This window comes from Neodothiora populina, assembly GCF_041146345.1.
Source record: "Neodothiora populina strain CPC 39397 chromosome Unknown canker_contig_5, whole genome shotgun sequence".
NCBI classification, from domain to species: Eukaryota; Fungi; Ascomycota; class Dothideomycetes; order Dothideales; family Dothioraceae; genus Neodothiora; species Neodothiora populina.
The window spans coordinates 1,642,012-1,659,178 of NW_027191405.1; the positions used below are offsets into that span (position 1 = coordinate 1,642,012).

The 17,167-nt window shown below is 50.5% G+C and overlaps 6 protein-coding genes across 6 annotated transcripts; 1 reads left to right on the forward strand and 5 right to left on the reverse strand.

Annotated features, from left to right (window-relative positions):
• Window positions 1-359: 359 nt before the first annotated feature.
• AAFC00_005550 (uncharacterized protein) lies at window positions 360-2,540 on the reverse strand (the record flags this gene model as incomplete). Its single annotated transcript, XM_069345350.1, has 2 exons — window positions 360-2,423; window positions 2,538-2,540. 2 exons carry the CDS (start codon window positions 2,538-2,540, stop codon window positions 360-362), a joined length of 2,067 nt encoding a protein of 688 aa, XP_069203179.1.
• A 656-nt stretch (window positions 2,541-3,196) lies between these two features.
• Window positions 3,197-4,065, reverse strand: AAFC00_005551 (uncharacterized protein; the record flags this gene model as incomplete). The annotated part of the gene is made up of 4 exons (XM_069345351.1): window positions 3,197-3,547; window positions 3,613-3,753; window positions 3,820-3,848; window positions 3,930-4,065. The coding sequence occupies 4 exons, from the start codon at window positions 4,063-4,065 to the stop codon at window positions 3,197-3,199; spliced, it is 657 nt and encodes a 218-aa protein (XP_069203180.1).
• A 5,278-nt stretch (window positions 4,066-9,343) lies between these two features.
• On the forward strand, window positions 9,344-10,483 carry AAFC00_005552 (uncharacterized protein; the record flags this gene model as incomplete). Its single annotated transcript, XM_069345352.1, has 2 exons — window positions 9,344-9,380; window positions 9,528-10,483. 2 exons carry the CDS (start codon window positions 9,344-9,346, stop codon window positions 10,481-10,483), a joined length of 993 nt encoding a protein of 330 aa, XP_069203181.1.
• An 808-nt stretch (window positions 10,484-11,291) lies between these two features.
• On the reverse strand, window positions 11,292-12,068 carry AAFC00_005553 (uncharacterized protein; the record flags this gene model as incomplete). Its single annotated transcript, XM_069345354.1, has 2 exons — window positions 11,292-11,777; window positions 11,850-12,068. 2 exons carry the CDS (start codon window positions 12,066-12,068, stop codon window positions 11,292-11,294), a joined length of 705 nt encoding a protein of 234 aa, XP_069203182.1.
• Window positions 12,069-13,421: 1,353 nt separating this feature from the next.
• Window positions 13,422-14,603, reverse strand: AAFC00_005554 (uncharacterized protein; the record flags this gene model as incomplete). Its single annotated transcript, XM_069345355.1, has 3 exons — window positions 13,422-14,173; window positions 14,242-14,386; window positions 14,460-14,603. 3 exons carry the CDS (start codon window positions 14,601-14,603, stop codon window positions 13,422-13,424), a joined length of 1,041 nt encoding a protein of 346 aa, XP_069203183.1.
• Window positions 14,604-15,186: 583 nt separating this feature from the next.
• On the reverse strand, window positions 15,187-17,147 carry AAFC00_005555 (uncharacterized protein; the record flags this gene model as incomplete). The annotated part of the gene is made up of 2 exons (XM_069345356.1): window positions 15,187-15,904; window positions 15,958-17,147. 2 exons carry the CDS (start codon window positions 17,145-17,147, stop codon window positions 15,187-15,189), a joined length of 1,908 nt encoding a protein of 635 aa, XP_069203184.1.
• Window positions 17,148-17,167: the final 20 nt, after the last annotated feature.

A 17,167-nucleotide genomic window follows, 5' to 3' on the forward strand; every position in this document is an offset into this window, starting at 1 on the left:
GTGTGTATCCCATGCGAAAACAATCCGATGACAATGCTACTATATTCACGCCCACCCAATGCTAGAACTCAGAAAGAATAGACAGCGGTGAAGTAGTGCACGTAGTTGTGCTGAGACTGTTCAAATGCATTTTCCAATGTCCTGTCCAATCCGCTTGTTGAGAGTGCCACTGCACACTCACTCTTTGGAGTATGATGCATGATGAAATCAGAGACAAGGGGCGAGTGGAGAGAAGAAAGAAAGAACCTACTGACTTGGCATGTATACACCCGTTCTCAAGACAAGCGCAGCATACATGTCTTTCTTCCTCTTTTCAATACTTCCGTTTTTGCCGTCGAGCATCATCATTCAAAAGAGCTTCACCATCTCGAGGCCTTGATGTGAAAGTAATCTCCAAAGTCGCCCTTGTTCCACCGCTCAATATCACGACCACATAGGTTCCAAAGCTTGGCCTCTAGTCGTTCTTTATTCTTTTCTTCTGTCGTTTTGTGGTTGATCTGATCAAGGATTGCCTTGTCGGGACTGCTGCTGTTCATCTGTGTCTGTGTCTTTGTCTTTGTTCTCGTCTTGGGTTTTGGCCTGTTGGTCTTCTTACGTGTTGTACGTGCTGAGACTGGTGCAGATACAGAGGCGAGGGCAGTATCATCATCAGCATTTTCGGCCACAGCTGTTGCTCTGCCTTTCTCCGCCACTTCCTTCTTTTTGGATCGAGTAACGCGAGATATGATCTCGGAAGGTTCGAGAAGCGACTCGTCTTCCCGTTCAATAACCTCTGGTGTAGCCATGTTATCGCTTTTACCCCTCAGATTCCTTGCCCGCAGTTTCCTTTTCGGCGGACTGGCGAGGAGACACTTCTTCCTGCGCTCGCTCTGTCGTAGAACCTCAAAGGACACTTCGAACTCTGAGTCCTCTGTCATACCAGAAAGGAGATCGGGTGTGGTACCGTTCTGCTGAGTGGAGAAGAGAGCCGGATGCATTTGGTTGCTGCTGTTATCTGGAGTAAAGAACAAAGGCGGTCCGGCGCGGCGCGCAGCTGCTGTGCGTGATGATTCTCCTCTAGAACAAAGATTCGGCAAGCGCTGAGAAATAGAAGATGAACCATCGGCTCCAGATCCAGAGTCCAGCGATGGTCCGAATAAGTTAGCCCCTGCCTCTTCTGGTCCGTGTTGTCCGAACAATGGTCGTCTGTTTTTCTTTGGACTCTGCTTCTGAGGGCTTGGGGGATACTCGGGAGCCGGCGCTCTTAGTTTTCGAGGGCTTTCCTTGCGTGGACTAGGCGGGCCAGGTTCAGCGTAGAAATCATCACTTTTCCTTTGTTGCTTCACGGGACTTTTGCGAGGGGACGGCGGATACTCAGCATCCACGCAGTCGGACAGAAATGGACTAGACTCGGCATCATCGTCGCGAGCATTTGTGGCTCTGACTTCACTGGGTGGAATAGCGGGATCTTGGCGGACCGGGCTTGGATGAAGGGATGGTTTTGTGGCCAGTGGATTCGTGTCAGCATTCTGATCTTCGTATGCACTGTGAAGCTCAGGGTCGGACCGAGCATCTGTTGTATGTGACGGAAAGCGAGGTGTTTGTTGGGAAGGATGAGGTAAATGAATCTCTCCGAAAACGTCGTCAGCGGAAGACTGCACGACAAAGGGTCGTGGCGGTGGCGGCATGATGGATGGTGACAGTGGAGGAGCAAGCTTTGGCGCAGGAGTGGGCGTGGGCGTCAGATTCCTTTTCCCTCTGGTCGTCGGTCCCTCTTGAACATCAAAGACTCCCCGTCTTCGTCTCCTAGGTCTCTCAGCTCGCTCGTTGATTGCTTCAGCTTGGTCCAAAGCCGAGTCTTTCCTCTCCAAATCCTGACCCTCCTTTCCGTTCGTTTTGTCTTCGCCTGATGCTTTCTCTTCACCGCGCGACCGCGCTTCTGTGACTGCATCCTTGAGATGTTTGGGCACAGCAGCCTGCAATCTAGTCATGAGACGTGCTCTTCTTTCGAATCCCTCCCATCCAGCGCCTCCCTGTTGCTCAAGCAACATACCCGCCTCGGCATTGAGTGCCGAAGTGGCATTCGGATACACCAGTAGACAAGATATTGTAAGAAGGACATGTCGTAACGTCAGAGTGCTCTGCCAGTCCCGCTTGAGCGTCTCGACACACACAGCGCCCGTCTCGGGCTCGATGTTCGGATGGAAAATCTTTGTTCTGAAAAAAGCTTTGGGCGGATTCGTGGGATAAGTCGGTGGGATCGCAAGATGGAGTCTAAACACACCGGCCTCATATGGCGTCGAGGTTGGTCCGGCAAGGAGTATGTCCAGCTGTGTCAGATCCGATGAAGGGTCAACTTTGGGATCGAAGAGGTAATTAGGAGGGAGCTCTTGGTTGTGTAGCGACGCATGGTCCGCCGCGAGACGACGTAGTGATCGCGGATTCTAGTTCCAAGACCATGACAAGTCAGCCATGTGTTCTGCATATATATCTGACTTTTGCCCCCTGCTCGTGTGAAGTCTGTCTATTCCGTACTTTTTCGGAATAAGTAAGCATACCATGTCTATGTATACACCGCCTAGCCAGCACTCTTGATTATGAATTTACTGTATTATGTACGCTCATTTGATGATCCATCTGCCAGTGTTATTGATAATATTTAGTTATCATATAGTTATGATCCCGAGATGTTGTTGTGGATAAGTGCATGTGAAGCACGGGGCGTTTATTGTTGTCTGTTTGTGTTGTTGTCCGGGCTGGAGTCTGGAGAAGTAGAAGTCGCGAGTCGCGTGCCTTGCCAATCACATTGCCTAATCAGGATGGTTCCTAACACGTCAAACATGATAATCACGGGGCATACAGTGACCAAGGTGATTACAGATCTAGTTGAATGTATCGATTGAATAAAAATAGCATGCGAAAAACGATTAGATTACGTACTGTAATAGATACAGATAGAAGAAGCAATAATTGAACAAGTCCATCGTTCAGGTTTCATGCCATCTCGTTCGTCTTCGAGTCGACAGTCCCAATGCGCCGGCGTCAATGACAAGTAGTCCCACTCGTCATGCCCAAAAGAAAAAGATATCGTGTCCTTGCCAGTTTCCGCCCTCCGTGACCGATATATGCCTGTCCGGCTTATAGACCTCGTCAACGCCAATATCAATGCCCTCCATATTCCCATGCCGTTCTCATCTTGTTGCGGACGGCTTCACGCTCAATCCTCGCCACCTTTGACGGCGGTGTCGTTCGACTCATCCGGCTTTGGCATCGAGTTCAACTCCTGTCCGCCACTTTGACCTCGCTTTCGTCCTACGTGAAAGCCGAGTCCGCTCGAGGGTCTTGGCTCTGGTCCCTCGCCAGAATGTGTGAACCTGGAGAGGAATCCCTGTCTCCTCGGCTTCACGTCGTCATTGAGTCCAACATCTTCGAAGGTATCCTCTTCGGCCGGGGGTAGAGGTCTGTTGAAGGAGGAGCTGTGGCGCGGAGGGTTTGAATGAAGCCTAGAGTCGAGCGAGACGCGAGGGCGTGCCTCGCCTTGCAGCACCGGGGAGCGCGCAGAGATGTCCTAAATCACCGCCGGTCAGTTGCTGGAATCTCCGCATGATGGCTAACGTCGGTGTCGCTGCTCACAAATGATCGTCGATAAGAGTCAAACGATTCGCGGGAGATGTTGAATGGCTCGTTCTCGTTGAGCACGCTTCTGTGGTTTGACGAGTTGGATGAAGTGTTGGACTTTGTCGACCAGAAGTTCTTGCGCTCGGTGGGCGATGGCTAGACACGGCAGTATCAGTACATGTGCGCTACGAAGGACCTCGTTGCCATGGAGCAAGAACATACAGGCAGGTAGACACCGCTGTCGTTGATTTCTGGAATGATGGGTTAGCCGACATTCCCGTACTTACAGCCCGTTCGATCAATGCGACGCGGGGGCTGTGGTGGCTTCTCACCACTCAGCTTGTACTCGGTCTGCTCCTTGATATCAATGTGTCGTGGTGGAGCTTCTGGCGCTCCACTCGTCTTCTCATTACCACTGATACGTAGAGTCTCGTCATTGCGACGGAACGGGTTCCTGATAATAGGCATGTTGCTAAATATGGGTCTGTCGGATAAGACTGATTGTCGACGTTGTGCGCCCGTAGTACTCCACTTCGGAATATGTAGACAGAGACAAACACAATTGAATGGAGAAAATCAGGGTCCAATCGAGCGCTGAAGATACGGTGGAAGAAGAACCAGAAAGTGTGGTAAGATGCGGATGTAATGGAAGTGGGCAGCAAGAATGGAAACAGTGGCTGTGAGAGTCGTAGTGGTAAGTGGGCTGTAAGTAGCGCAAGTTTGAGACCAGGAAATGCTGGGGTCAAAGTCGCACGAGCTCGAAGAAGAGGTGGAAAGCTTCAGGTTCGATTCTGAACTGAATTTCGCTGGCGGGAAATGGTCTGATAAGTCTCTTGATTGGCTTGCGGTACTGCAGGCATGTGCATGTGCCCTTCTGGTGGTCGGGTATCCATGGCCCCGGCTACTCCTTGCCGTCAGCCCACTCGCCTTGTCTCTTGTCTTTTAACCACACCTAAATAATGCATCATCTTCCGTTCATCTACCTTAATTTTTAGAATTGAACGTTCATCCTTTCCCTTTTGTTTCACATGACGCCGAGATACTCTGGTGCTACTGTGCTACCGTATCTGATTCTATCCGAGCATCCGCGATCGTCTTTATTGTTGCTTCTTACGGCCCCGGATCTCTCAGAATCCACTTTTTCTTTCGTTTTGGGCCAGTGCCACTCCCGTTTGGATCTCCGTGGGGTACGAAGCATAAGGGTACTGTGATCCTGTGCGTTGTCAAAGCGTGAAGGCTGTGTGTGTGTGTGTGTGTGTGTGTGTGTGGTGCAACATGTATGACGATTGATATGTCGCGATCGTTGCCCTACAGAGTCGTGTAAAAAGCTTCTGTTCTTCCTGCAGCGTGCTGCGACTTGTGACATTTTGCCTCCGAGGAACCCTGTTCTGCACCAAGCCAACCCACGTTTCCATTGCGACGACAGGGATTCGCTGCACTTTGCCAGCGTGCTGTTTCGCCGGTCACGTCCGGCTCCTACAGTGGTTAGATCTAGAAACTCTACTCGGACCGCCCTTCTATCCGCTTGTGCCTAGAGACCCTGGATCTTACTGCAGATGGGCAACGTCCAGACATGAACAAACTACCTTGATTGCCTTGTCGACAATGCTTGTTCTTTCGTCCATGATTGTTCCTGGTCGAGCCTGTCCTGCCATGCTCCTCACATATGCATCACGATACTCGACGACTGGGCTGAAGAGGCCTTCGAAAAGAGGTTGAGTCATGGTCCTTCCTTGTGTCAATACTCAGTCTTACCCACGTCATGGGCTAGTCCTCAGGGAACATCCTCAGTCGCGATAAATGTGCGGTAAGCGCCGGATGGTCATTTGCACAGCATCATTTGGTATATGCAGAGGAATAGCGAACCTCGGAAAACCCTGGATATGGTGAGTGCTCTACGCTAGACACGAATACGTACCGGACTGCGTTGAATCATCACGAATTGTGTTGCAAGTGGTAGTCACGAGGTCTGGAACCAATTTGCGAGCGACGCATGCTCTCCAGCGCCAGCGAAACGTCAAAAGTTGCTTCACAAACGCGCATCTGGCACTTACACTCAACCACCGATTCACTGGACTTATTCCGTGAATTTGTGACTGCGAAAATATCAATTTATCACTTCTTCAAGCAGTCAAACACCTCGGCAATCTCAGGTGGCGGACTAAACTGTCCAACTGACAATGGAGAAATTCACGCGCTCTGCCACAGTTCACTATCGTGAATCACTACCTAGTCAAGGCGACGTTGTACATGTCTTGACAGTACGGGACTCGATGTTTGCTTTCCTTTAGGAAGTAGGCCGCAAAACGAAAAATTGAGTTTCGAGAGGAAAACAGCGCGCAGTAGCATGGCGGCAAAGTTCACAACGTGCTGAGTCGATTGAAGTCGACCTTTGGCACGAAGCACGATAGTAAGGATGTGATAGCGTAACACACTTACGCAGTCAAGTTCTAACGCCAGGTCGCGATGTAAGGATCTTGAGTTGTACGCAATATGGAGAACACTCGACGCACCTTCCTCGTTTCGACGACCCCAACAGTAAGTTTGTTGAATATGTCCTCAGCAGATAGCACTTCAAGACAAGGCAGTCAAAGGCTCATATTCTTATCAAATGAGGTACTTTACGCGTTCATTGTATCAGAACTCATTGCTTCTCTATCTTCAATGCTTCTCTGTTGCTCTATTATGTCGCAGGTGTAATGACCCAGCCACCCTTCCTCTGAGTGGAGAACTGCTGCTGTTGCATTTGCTCTTCTTCAGAACTTGAGACTGTCCATTACATTTCTTCCATACCCAACTTTTCCTCTTCTTCATTATAAGAACGCATCGATACCAAGTCATCGTCCAGCACACTCATCATTGATCTTACGACATTTCATCATTCATTGAACAACGCAGCATATGCTTTATCAGTGACGTCTGGTTATGCACAAACTGCATTTCTGAATGATTCCTGGGATCTTGCTGACGTCTGACACATCGTTGAGCCATCAGAATCCTCCGACTCGAAGGGTTTAGTCCGACGAAATACACTGCTTCGCTTTTCGTTCTATCGCATTGCCTATACTATCCTGCCAATATGGCACACATGCCGAAGGCTCTTATGGACTATATGTTCGAGCTTTCTGTTGGATCTGGTAAGGCTGATCCGTAAGCTAGAGCTGTCCTGCATGCGCTAAACAAATCAAAGACAATGTAGAAAGAGCTCGCCGTGCTAAATACAGGCGAGACATGCGACAGAGTGCCCACAGATACCTAGAGCGCATGACCTTTCTGACAGAGGACGACGCGAATCCCTTTTGTCGCACCTCTGACGATCTTCACAACACATCTCATAATTCCAAAGATACGAACACTAACGTTGTTGCATGGCTTCAAACAAGCTATGATGATTCGACCGAGACGAAAGCTCAGCGATGGGGGCAAAGGGTCGATAGCCAGTCAGAGCGATCAGCGAATCATGCCAGGAAGTGCAATCTGCTTCTTCCCGAAACCTGTAGCCCAGAGAACTCAGTCACCACCTCCATCGCCGCTCAGGAGATGCATGAACCCGAATCTCTACACAGAGAATCGTCACCTAAAGACAGACACTCAAGTAGCCATTCTAACGAGCTGGTAACAGGCTGGATGGGGCTGAAGGCGCCCGTAAGACAGAGATTGTATACCACAGACCAACTCCATGAAGTCCGGTCCGAGATGTGGCTACAGCATTGTCTGAAGCTTTCAACAAGAACCGATCCTCGTGTAGAGTCTTTTATGGCTATAGAGACCATGGATGGTGTGGTAGACGATGTCAAGAGTAGTGCAGCCTGCTCACCGAGCTTTGACACATCCTATACCAAGAGCTCGGAGCAAATCCACGCACTAAGGCGAAACCTTGCCGACTGGGACGAATCCCCAGCTTTGAATCATCTTCCAAAGCAAGGAGAGTCTCTCAGCTCAGCAGATGTACAAACAGCCGCAGTCTTCGGCCACGCCAGCCGGTGCCATTGGGCTTCGATTACGCCTACTGATAGGCTATGTTGGAAAGAGAAGAACGATGACTTGTCACTCACTCATCGCCTTCACTCCCATACTCTACCTGAGAAAGGGAAAGAGGACAGCCCACCAAGCTTCCTCGCCCGAACTTTGCTCAACATCGGCAGACCCGATGCAGATGCGCAACGGACCATTGGCTCACCTCCGGAGATAAGCAAGTTCGAGAAGTTGCCAGTCACACCACCGACCTTGACAAAGTCTGTGATCTCTAGGCATCTCAAAAGGCCATTTCCAACTGCAATACAACCAGCAGCGGGAAAGGTCTGGTGCGATGAACATTTCCAGATGGATGGTCGTATAGAGCGACAACAGAGGCAACGAGATGTCGCGGTACAAAGGGAGAATGACAGTGAAAATGCCATAGCCTCTGAAAGCGACAGCGAAGAAACATCCTCCAGCGATTTCGACTGGACCCAACCACTCACGCCTCGGCCAGCGCCAGCTCTGTCTTCGCTGAGCAAGCCAAATGGAGCTTTAATGCGGCCCACAAATACCTCTGTGGGCTTGAACGTAACGAGAACAACTAGGCATAATAGTCTTTTCCAAGCTGATACATTTGATAAGGCGACAGAGGAAGAAATAGCGATACGGAAAGCAGCTTCGGAAAGAAAAGCCCGTGCGGACGCCGCTCAGAGGGCAGCGGATGTAGCTGCAATGTCAGCGGCACACCCAAACGTTCAGACTTATGAGGCATTGCACTTCGCAAAGCATGGCAGATTCACGTCTACTCCAGCGTCAACAATCATCTCGACAGGAGTTGGACCAGCCATCGCCAAAATTGGTCGACAAGCAAGAACCTCTTCACAATCCACAGAGGCAATGAACAGAGGAGGCACCAACGCAGCATATTTAGCAGACTTGGTGCGCAGAGCAACTGCACCTACAATTACACCAGCTCCGCGTATTCCTCCAGATAGCGAGCGACGAGGCTATTACAAAGATGAGATCGTACGTACCCAGAAACGAGAACGAAAATGGGCATGGAACTTCATTTCTCCAGAGCACGCGGAATGATGAGCCGGGGGACCAACAAGTGACTTATCCTTCACTTCCGATAACATTTCCTACGAAGAGCATCCACAAGGATATTCGGAAGACCCAGACTCTAAGGCAGTGTCATTGCTTTTCACTTTTTGCGTCTGGTACTTGGGGATACCTCCTAGCCTTTGACATTATTCGTCAGCCTTGATACCCCCTTTTCTATCAATGTCCCCTTCCTGCACGGTCGTTGTTGTTTTTCTGTTTCTTCCCAGTACTAATCTCTCACGGCTCCACCATTTAGCTGAATAGCTGGAAAATCGTGTTTAGCTTTGCTTTCGCTATTGTGATACCCAGAACAAGCAATACATAATGGGCGCATGCGTAGTTGAGACTGAACAATCTCTTTCGCTTTACTACTCATCAGTATCTGACTAATGATAAGTCATTCCTCGTACATGATCAGACTTCCAACGTAGATGAATAGTAGTAGTCCACTATATGAATATAGGTATGTACTGTAAGCAAGCGAGGTGAGGTAGTCTCGAAGGGGGGCAGGTCGGACCGAGCATCTTGGCATTAATGGTGACGTCTTGAATCGGACCTCGGAAAGTCGACGAGAGAATGAATGGCATCTATATTTAAAAAAAGATCGCCAATTGTTTCGTTCCCGATCAGATCCATACCATCGAGCAATGTCATTACCGTCCTGAGGTGAATCGGTTTGGTCATGTCAGATGGCGGCCAAAAACGCAAGTCGTCTCCTTGTAAGCAAACATCATTTCTTGTACAGTATTACATGTCTATCCGGAAACGAAATGTGCGAGTCGTGTACTCTATACTGCGAACTGGCATATCATTCTCTCATCATATCAGAAATCACGACTGATTGTTGACTGTTTCCGTGTATGAAGCTTTTCACTTTTTAGCCGGTCTTTCCTCAGGCGTCACGACAGCGTTCCTGCTTCAGCCTGCCGATCTTCTCAAAACCCGAGTACAACAATCACGAGGCTCTTCTTTGACAATCGCTCTTCGGAATATCCTCAACGGACCCAGTCCTCTTCGTCAACTATGGCGGGGCACCACTCCCTCCGTCATACGGACCGGTGCCGGTAGTGCGCTGTATTTCGGGATGCTGAACCAGATGCGACAGCATGCTTCGGCCATCAACACAATCGCGGCCGGCGACGGCGTTAGAACAGAGTCAATGGATCAGAACAGCAGCGGAAACAGCTCAAGCAGACTGCCCAAGCTGAGCAATACGGCGAATCTGGCGACGGGAGCTCTGGCTAGAGCAAGCGCTGGTTTCATCATGAGTCCAGTGACGGTGCTCAAGGTCCGCTACGAGAGCAGCTACTACAACTACACCTCACTTGCTTCGGCAGCGAGAGATATCGCTAAGACTGAGGGCTTCAGAGGATTTTTCGCTGGGTTTGGCGCCACGGCCGTCCGAGACGCGCCTTATGCGGGCCTCTACGTGTTGTTCTACGAACAAAGTAAAGCCGAGCTCTCATTGTTTTTGAGCGGTAGTGGTAGCGGATTGGCTTCTTCCTCATCAACGGACTCGGCATTCAGGACACCCCCATCTGTCACGACCTCAGCAAGCATCAATTTCGCATCTGCTCTAATCGCCGCCATCTCAGCAACGGCCCTGACGAATCCCTTCGACGCCATCAAGACGCGCATCCAACTCTATCCCAAGCGCTATGGGAACATGGTGAGCGCGGCCAAGATGATGCTCAGAGAAGAAGGGCTCAGGAGTCTATTTGACGGACTGGGTCTGAGGATGGGTCGCAAGGCGTTGAGCTCTGCGCTTGCATGGACCGTGTATGAGGAGCTGATCCGCAGGGCGGAGAGTAAACTTGTTTAGCAGATGGCGAGACTCTCGGGGCCAATTTCAACAATCAATTTCTCTTGTCATTTCTGGGCACGTGTGGAATTATCTATATGTAACGTTAGGCGCATCAGACACTATGGGTGGATATGTGCGGAAACAACATTTCCGGCTCTTGTCGCTTGTTCTTCGACTCCATAGGAAAGATAGACTTGAGTTCCGTATACACAGGCACAAAGCACTTCACGCTCATCTACTCTGGACACACATGCGACTCATTCACCTATGGCTCTTCTGACCGTATCACAGGAAAGATGATTTTGTTTTGAACTTGTTTTTGTGAATTTCTAGAGACAGAGACATCTGAATTATCGGGAAGGGATACAACGCAAAAGCAGACAAGTATGTCGTGTTTGTTTTTCGCAAAACGCAAAACCCGACCCGAGCATCCGTCTATAAGTCCTTAGATAATACAGAAAAACAGGAAGGAAACTCCCCATCCTTCCATCCTGTCTTACTCCCTCTCTTCACCACACACCCCCCAAAAGGAAATTCCCGGATCCGCAGCCAGATCGTAAACAAAATGTGAGGTCTGGACTTTAGGGTATAAGCAAGAAATTGAAACGGAAAGAAAAAAGGAAAGAAAGAAAAAAAATGCGCGCCGAATGGTTATAACGCCGGTGATGTTTGCCGGGTGAGGGATGGGTGGTGGAGGGTTCTTCTTCTTTTGCAGAGGCCACTGACTAGACGCGGAGAGCGTCTGTCTCTAGAGTGTGCTGGGATCTGTTTCTCTTTCTTCCGCACCGTTGTGTGAGAGTGGGTATTTGTATCTGGAACGCAGGCTCTAGTTCTTGACCGGTGCAGTGGTGGTAGGGGCGGCGACGGCAGCAGCAGCGGCAGCATCAGCGGCCATGGTGGTCACCACGGCGTTCAAAGCAGCGTGCTGCACACTGCCCATATCGCCACTGACATCGACGGCCAAGACGTCCTTCTCGGCCTCGCTCGGGGGCTCGAGGGCCTCGAACTGGCTCTTGACCATCGAGTCCTTCATGTAGTGGCCGACGCGGTTGTGCACGCGGCTGAGCAGGACGTCCTGCGAGGCGTGCAGGTAGATGAAGTGCACGAGGACGCGCTCGTCGTTGTAGCTTGCGATGCGGATCACGTCGCGGTATTTGCGCTTCAGCGCAGAGCAGGTCAGCACCACTCCCGACGCTCCCGATGCCAGCGCCGACACGGATTGGTCGCGCAGCAGGATCAGCCAGTCCCATCGGTCTGCGTCGGTCAGAGGAATGCCGGCGGCCATTTTGTCTATGTTCGCTTGCGGGTGGAACTGTTGGGACAAAAGAGTGTCAGTCACGGGCTGGGGGATTGTAGCCATGATGACATCAGAAGAGAAACTCACGCTGTCGCCTTCTAGGTAGGGTAATTGCAGCTGCTCAGACAGATATCCGGCTACCGTCGTCTTTCCACATCCGGCGGGGCCAGTAACGATCCAGATGTGTCTGTGGTAAGGTGCCGCTGCTGCCGGCGTGCCATTGACCGTGGCTGCTGACCCTGAAGTGGACGCTGGTGTACTCGTAGCAGGCATTGCTGCCGAATTTCGCGAGAGAGGGTCGGGCATGACGGGTGGGGTGTTGTAGGAAAGCATGACGAGAGAGAGTAGAGGGGTGAGGTCAAAGGAAACTTTCTGAGTAGAGGGTCTCGGGAGAGAGGGAAGATTCACGAGTTTCACAGTCTGGAATGAAACAAGAGGCAGAAGAAGACAGGGAACAGAGAGAAAGAGGGACTTCACGGCAGGGCGAGAGAGACAAGTTATATCACCTCGAGCGTTTCTTGACTACACAGAAGGAAGACATACAGTAACAGAGCGGGCGGGGGGGGGGGCCAAGGGGGACAGACGACTGCATTTTCAACACCGACCGCAGACCCGCGTACGGGCATTTGGGGTGTTCTGTCGCCCAGAAGCTCATACTGGGCGACAGTCAACCTTCTGTCGTCGTTGTTATCCGCCCAGTTCACCCGGGTTTCAAGACTCAGCCAGACTCGGCCCCATGCTTCGAGTTTTGCCGGACGAGGAAAGTTGCATCATTCGGGCCCACATTCGAGTCTATGATATTGTATACCATGGCGAGTCTGATATATACCCTGTTTCTTCCCCAAGTTCCCCAGTTTGATCAAGGCTGGGCGAGACTGGGGTAGAAACACTAAGCGCCTCATTCGCCGCTCGGTCTTTGTCGGCTATCTGAGCTTTTTGCACTACTCTGAGATCCACCAGGTGTGCTGTGAACCTGAACCATTTCATTGCTTGGTTGCAGTTCTGCTCGTTGGGGATATTTCCCTGCTCGCCTCTCTGCTTTTCCGGATGCTGCATGGATCGGTATCAGGTCCTTGCCTATCCACATATCCGAGCCACCGCATTGGGCATGTTCTACTTGTGCAGAAGATCCTATGATTGTACTGCACAGCGCCGTAGATCTCGCTGTTGTTACCGGTACGGCAGGTTGTGGGTGGCTTCTGGCTTCGGGCAGTGAATAACTTGGGGAAATCCAGATGCCGACGAATGGCTTATACGGGTACGATTTGTATGCGAAGAAGGAAAACGTTTCCATTATACACTCAAAGCATCTCGAGTCGAGACCTTGCCGCCTCATTTACTGAAAGTCTCCTTATCGTGCAGTTGGGTAGTGCGCTCGCTGCATCCAAGCATTCCTGCGTTATCTGCACATAGCCACGCATCATCGTGACTGTAAGCCCGTCGGATGGGCGATCTTCAAGCGCATTGATAACATCTTGGATTTCCTCAGGACTTCATGCTAAATACAAGCATGACGCAGTCGCTTGAAACGCTGCCCAAAATGCCTTGAAAACATGTGAGCCCGGCTAGGTGTAGATCATGTTCTTGGAGTATGGTCCGCGACTCATTGCCAGAAGTGCTTGTAAAACTATGCTGCTGCTCGCAATGACGATCGAGCATCTAACAACAATCCCAACTCATAGTCTTGCCATCTCGTTTTAGAATCATATGGCTCTTGTCCTCGAAACCACACACTTGCATGGCGAACCATTCGTCTCCACTCCCTTTGAGTGCAGCAGCGAAAGCCTTTGCCACCCAAATTGACGGCATGAAACCATGCCACCGTAATTTCAGTAGATCCATAGCCTCGGGCTGCTTTTCGCCTGCTCCAAATCGTGGGACTTCATATCGAGACAAGTATGAATCAATATCGTCGTTGTCTTTGACTCTGGGTGAGTCGAGACACACGAGGGTAAGCCACTCCAGCAGCTCAGTGACTTCGACTGCGCCCACGTCGCCTCCTTCTTCAATCCTATCAGGGAAAGCCGGCACGCGTACGCTATCCATCGTCACAACCTCAGGTGTCACCGTCCTGTGGAAGGGCTGGAAATCCTTGATTGGACCCGAGTCCTGCTGGCTCGGACTCCGTAGATCGTAGAACAACCACGTCAAAGCATCCGTGAAAACATTCTGTGCAGCCCATAAAACGCGATCAAACCCTTTCTTCCCCTTGACCATAGACGGTAAACGTAGATTCAACGTGACTGCAAACCGCGACTTGATGTGTCGCCTTCCGAAGTCCTGGATGGGCTGGCCCTGCAGGCCAGCGCGCTCGTACGTCGCTCTGTCAAGCTCGATGCGCAGCACTCCATCGCTTAGTGAGAATGTGGTGTCCAGACCTTCGCGGCCTTCTGATCGAAGCGCGATGTTGCCTACATATTAGATCAAATGAGTGAACGCTTTCTTCACAAAGTGTGCGTGGTGTGAGATAGATACATACCGGATTTCATGTAGTAGTTGAAAAAGTCCCCAGTGAGAATATCTGCAAGCTTCAGGTGCACCTTGCAGTACTGTGGCTCACCCACCGAAGTCTCCAGAGCATGCTGTATTTGAGGTGCGACAGATGCCGGAACAATCAAATCTAGCTAATTTTCCAAGCAAAGCATAAGTAAATTCTCGTTGCCATCCAATGGGGGTGCCTAGGATCGCCAAACTCACAGTATGGTTGAAGGCCTGCGCGTAAACGGTCGAGAAAGGTCTCTTTTTCGTCGGCGGCTGCTTGTCGTCGATGTACTGAGGCAGCACCGTGTGCGCGAAGAAACACTTTGGTCTTTTATCCTGATCTTTCCCGAGTCCTAGCATTGTCTACTCAATGTTGATGATTCCATGCAATTAATGTGATTGTGATTATGTTTGCTCGTCGCATTGCTGGTCCGGAAGTGTTTAAACAAAAATTCGCCGATGGAGCTTTAAGTCTAAGATATGCCAACCATTTGCGGTCTCGCAAGCTTGCTGTTCGAATTTCGCAATTCACAGTAGCTCTTATGGCAACGCCGGACTTTGAGCCACTTTGCCTAGTAGGCTCGATAAGGTTAAATAAATTATAATAACATTGCTTTCTACTATTCGCTAGAAACAAAAGACTATAGCGACAAAGCCATGGGCTTTGGATGATGGCGTTGAACGGAAAAGCAAGTGGAAGTTGAGTAAAAATATGCAGATATTATGTTATTAATATAAATAATTGTTTATGTCTAGCAAGACGAAAGAAAAAGGCCGACAGGAACATAAAGGCTCGTAAATACACATGTCATGATAACCAAGACTTGATAAATTAGGTTCGGCATCTCTAACTCGAGGCAAAACCAACAAGCTAGGTTCAACTTATTGCTAAACTGGATGGTGTCATCTGATGCACAGCACCTCGGAATCTGAGACCCTAACTCTACTCAGCCTTCTTGGGAGTATCGCCTGCTGCCGCTTCGGCGTTGCTGTCAAGACGAGTTCCATCTGATGACTCCTGATCCTCATCGCCCTTTGTCGCAGCTCTGTGCGCAATGTCTAGAGCAGGTGCAAAGGTACTCTTCTGTCTGATCTTAGCACCCCTCAGGTAGAATAAGATCGGCAGCGGGACGAGGACCAAGGCAACACAGCCAAGCAAAGTGCCTGCCCACTGGACACCCATGCCCTCGATCATGTAAGTTGCAAACAGGGGGAATCCAGCACCGCAGAGAGAGCGCAAAAACGTGTTTGCGGCAATCGCAGAGGCAGCGAACATCAGATAAGCGTCGATCAGGTAGTTGAGGCATTGGAGGAAGATTGACATCAAACCGAACCCAGTCAAAAGACCCGAGAGCGTGGGGACGATCCAATGGATGTCAGCCTTGTATCCTGTCCAGCCAAACCAGAACAAGCCAATGGAGAACAGGAAACCTCCAACGATCGCTGGAGGAAGACGCCACTCTGGGATGGGGATGTTGCCGTTGGCAGCTAGTTTGCGGTTGTATGACGGTTGTGTCCAAATGATGTAGCCGCCAGCGATGAACTCGCCGACGATCATACCGAAGTAGGGAAGACCACCAACACCCTTGTTCATCCCGTGGATGCGCTGGAAGACGATCGGGTAGAAAGTGAGGAAAAGATACAGCAAGCCGTAAATAAAGCTTAGGAAGTTAGCACTCCTGTATTGCCAGTCACATCATGCTCGAGTACTCACGACATGTAGATTGATAAAGCCAGCACAATCGGTTCCTTGAAGAGCATGCGCATGGGTCTGCTAAGGTTCTTCTCCAAAAGCTCTCGTAGATCGATTTCGATCTCCTCCTGCTTGGCATGGATGCCCCAATTCTTAGTACGGCGACGTAGCTCCGACGCCTTATTGACAAGGACAACCGGTGGATAAGTCTCCTCCAGGAAGATCAGACTAAGACCTAAGCCGGTGAACGCCATGATGGCGGTGATATACTCAGTCCAGCGCCAGCCAAGATAAGACATGTCGATGAATCCTCCTATGAATGGCGCAAGCAGAGGTCCAGAGAAAACAGCGATAGAGAACACCGTAATGGCAATACCTCTCGTTCTGTTGTCAAACATGTCTGCGAACACAGCACCAACACAAGTAAGCGGGCAAGCACCCATAAAACCACTGAAGAATCGGCAGATCATAACTGTCTGCAAGTCTTTACCAACAGCGACGGCAATGCTGAAGATCGAGAAACCGAACGAACTGATGAGTAGAGGTGGGCGGCGACCATAAAGTTCCGAGAAAGGTGCCCAAAGAATTGGTCCGAATGCGAAGCCCAAGACGTACAGACTCACTCCCAGGATTCCGACCTCGGTAGACACTCCAAACTGGGCAGCTACCGACGCCGTAGCGGCAGAGAAGACGGACGAGCCAAATGCGGCGCAGAGGGTCACAAACCCAAGTGTGGCGGCAATGATGATCTTTTTTCGCATGGGCCAATTTTGAGGATGTAGTGGATCAGCTGGGCCTTCATATTCGACAACATACTCCTCTCTTTCCGGCAGTGCAGGAGGATATGGCTTTCCACCACCGAAAGGTGGCAGGGCCTTGGTTTTCGATGATCGCGTTCTGAAAATGGACACTGGAGCACTTGTTCCGGCCCCCACTGTTGCGACATGTTGACTTCTGTGGGTATGAATCCTACTCAATGCAGTGGGATGCCTTTCCAAGTCATAGTCTGCTTCGTACACAGTAGGCGCTCGTGACAAACCTGTCCGTGGTGTTTGTTGTAAGCCATTAACAGGCTGCAATGCTCGAGATCGCTCTGAGGATGACGTTGACGTCCTGGCCATGGTATGTACTGGAACCTCAACCTCTTCGTGGAATCGCTCAGGACTGGCCTCTCTCTCGAGCGCCGACATCCTGCGATCTTCTGCATTCATAGTGAGCGCTCAGCTATGGC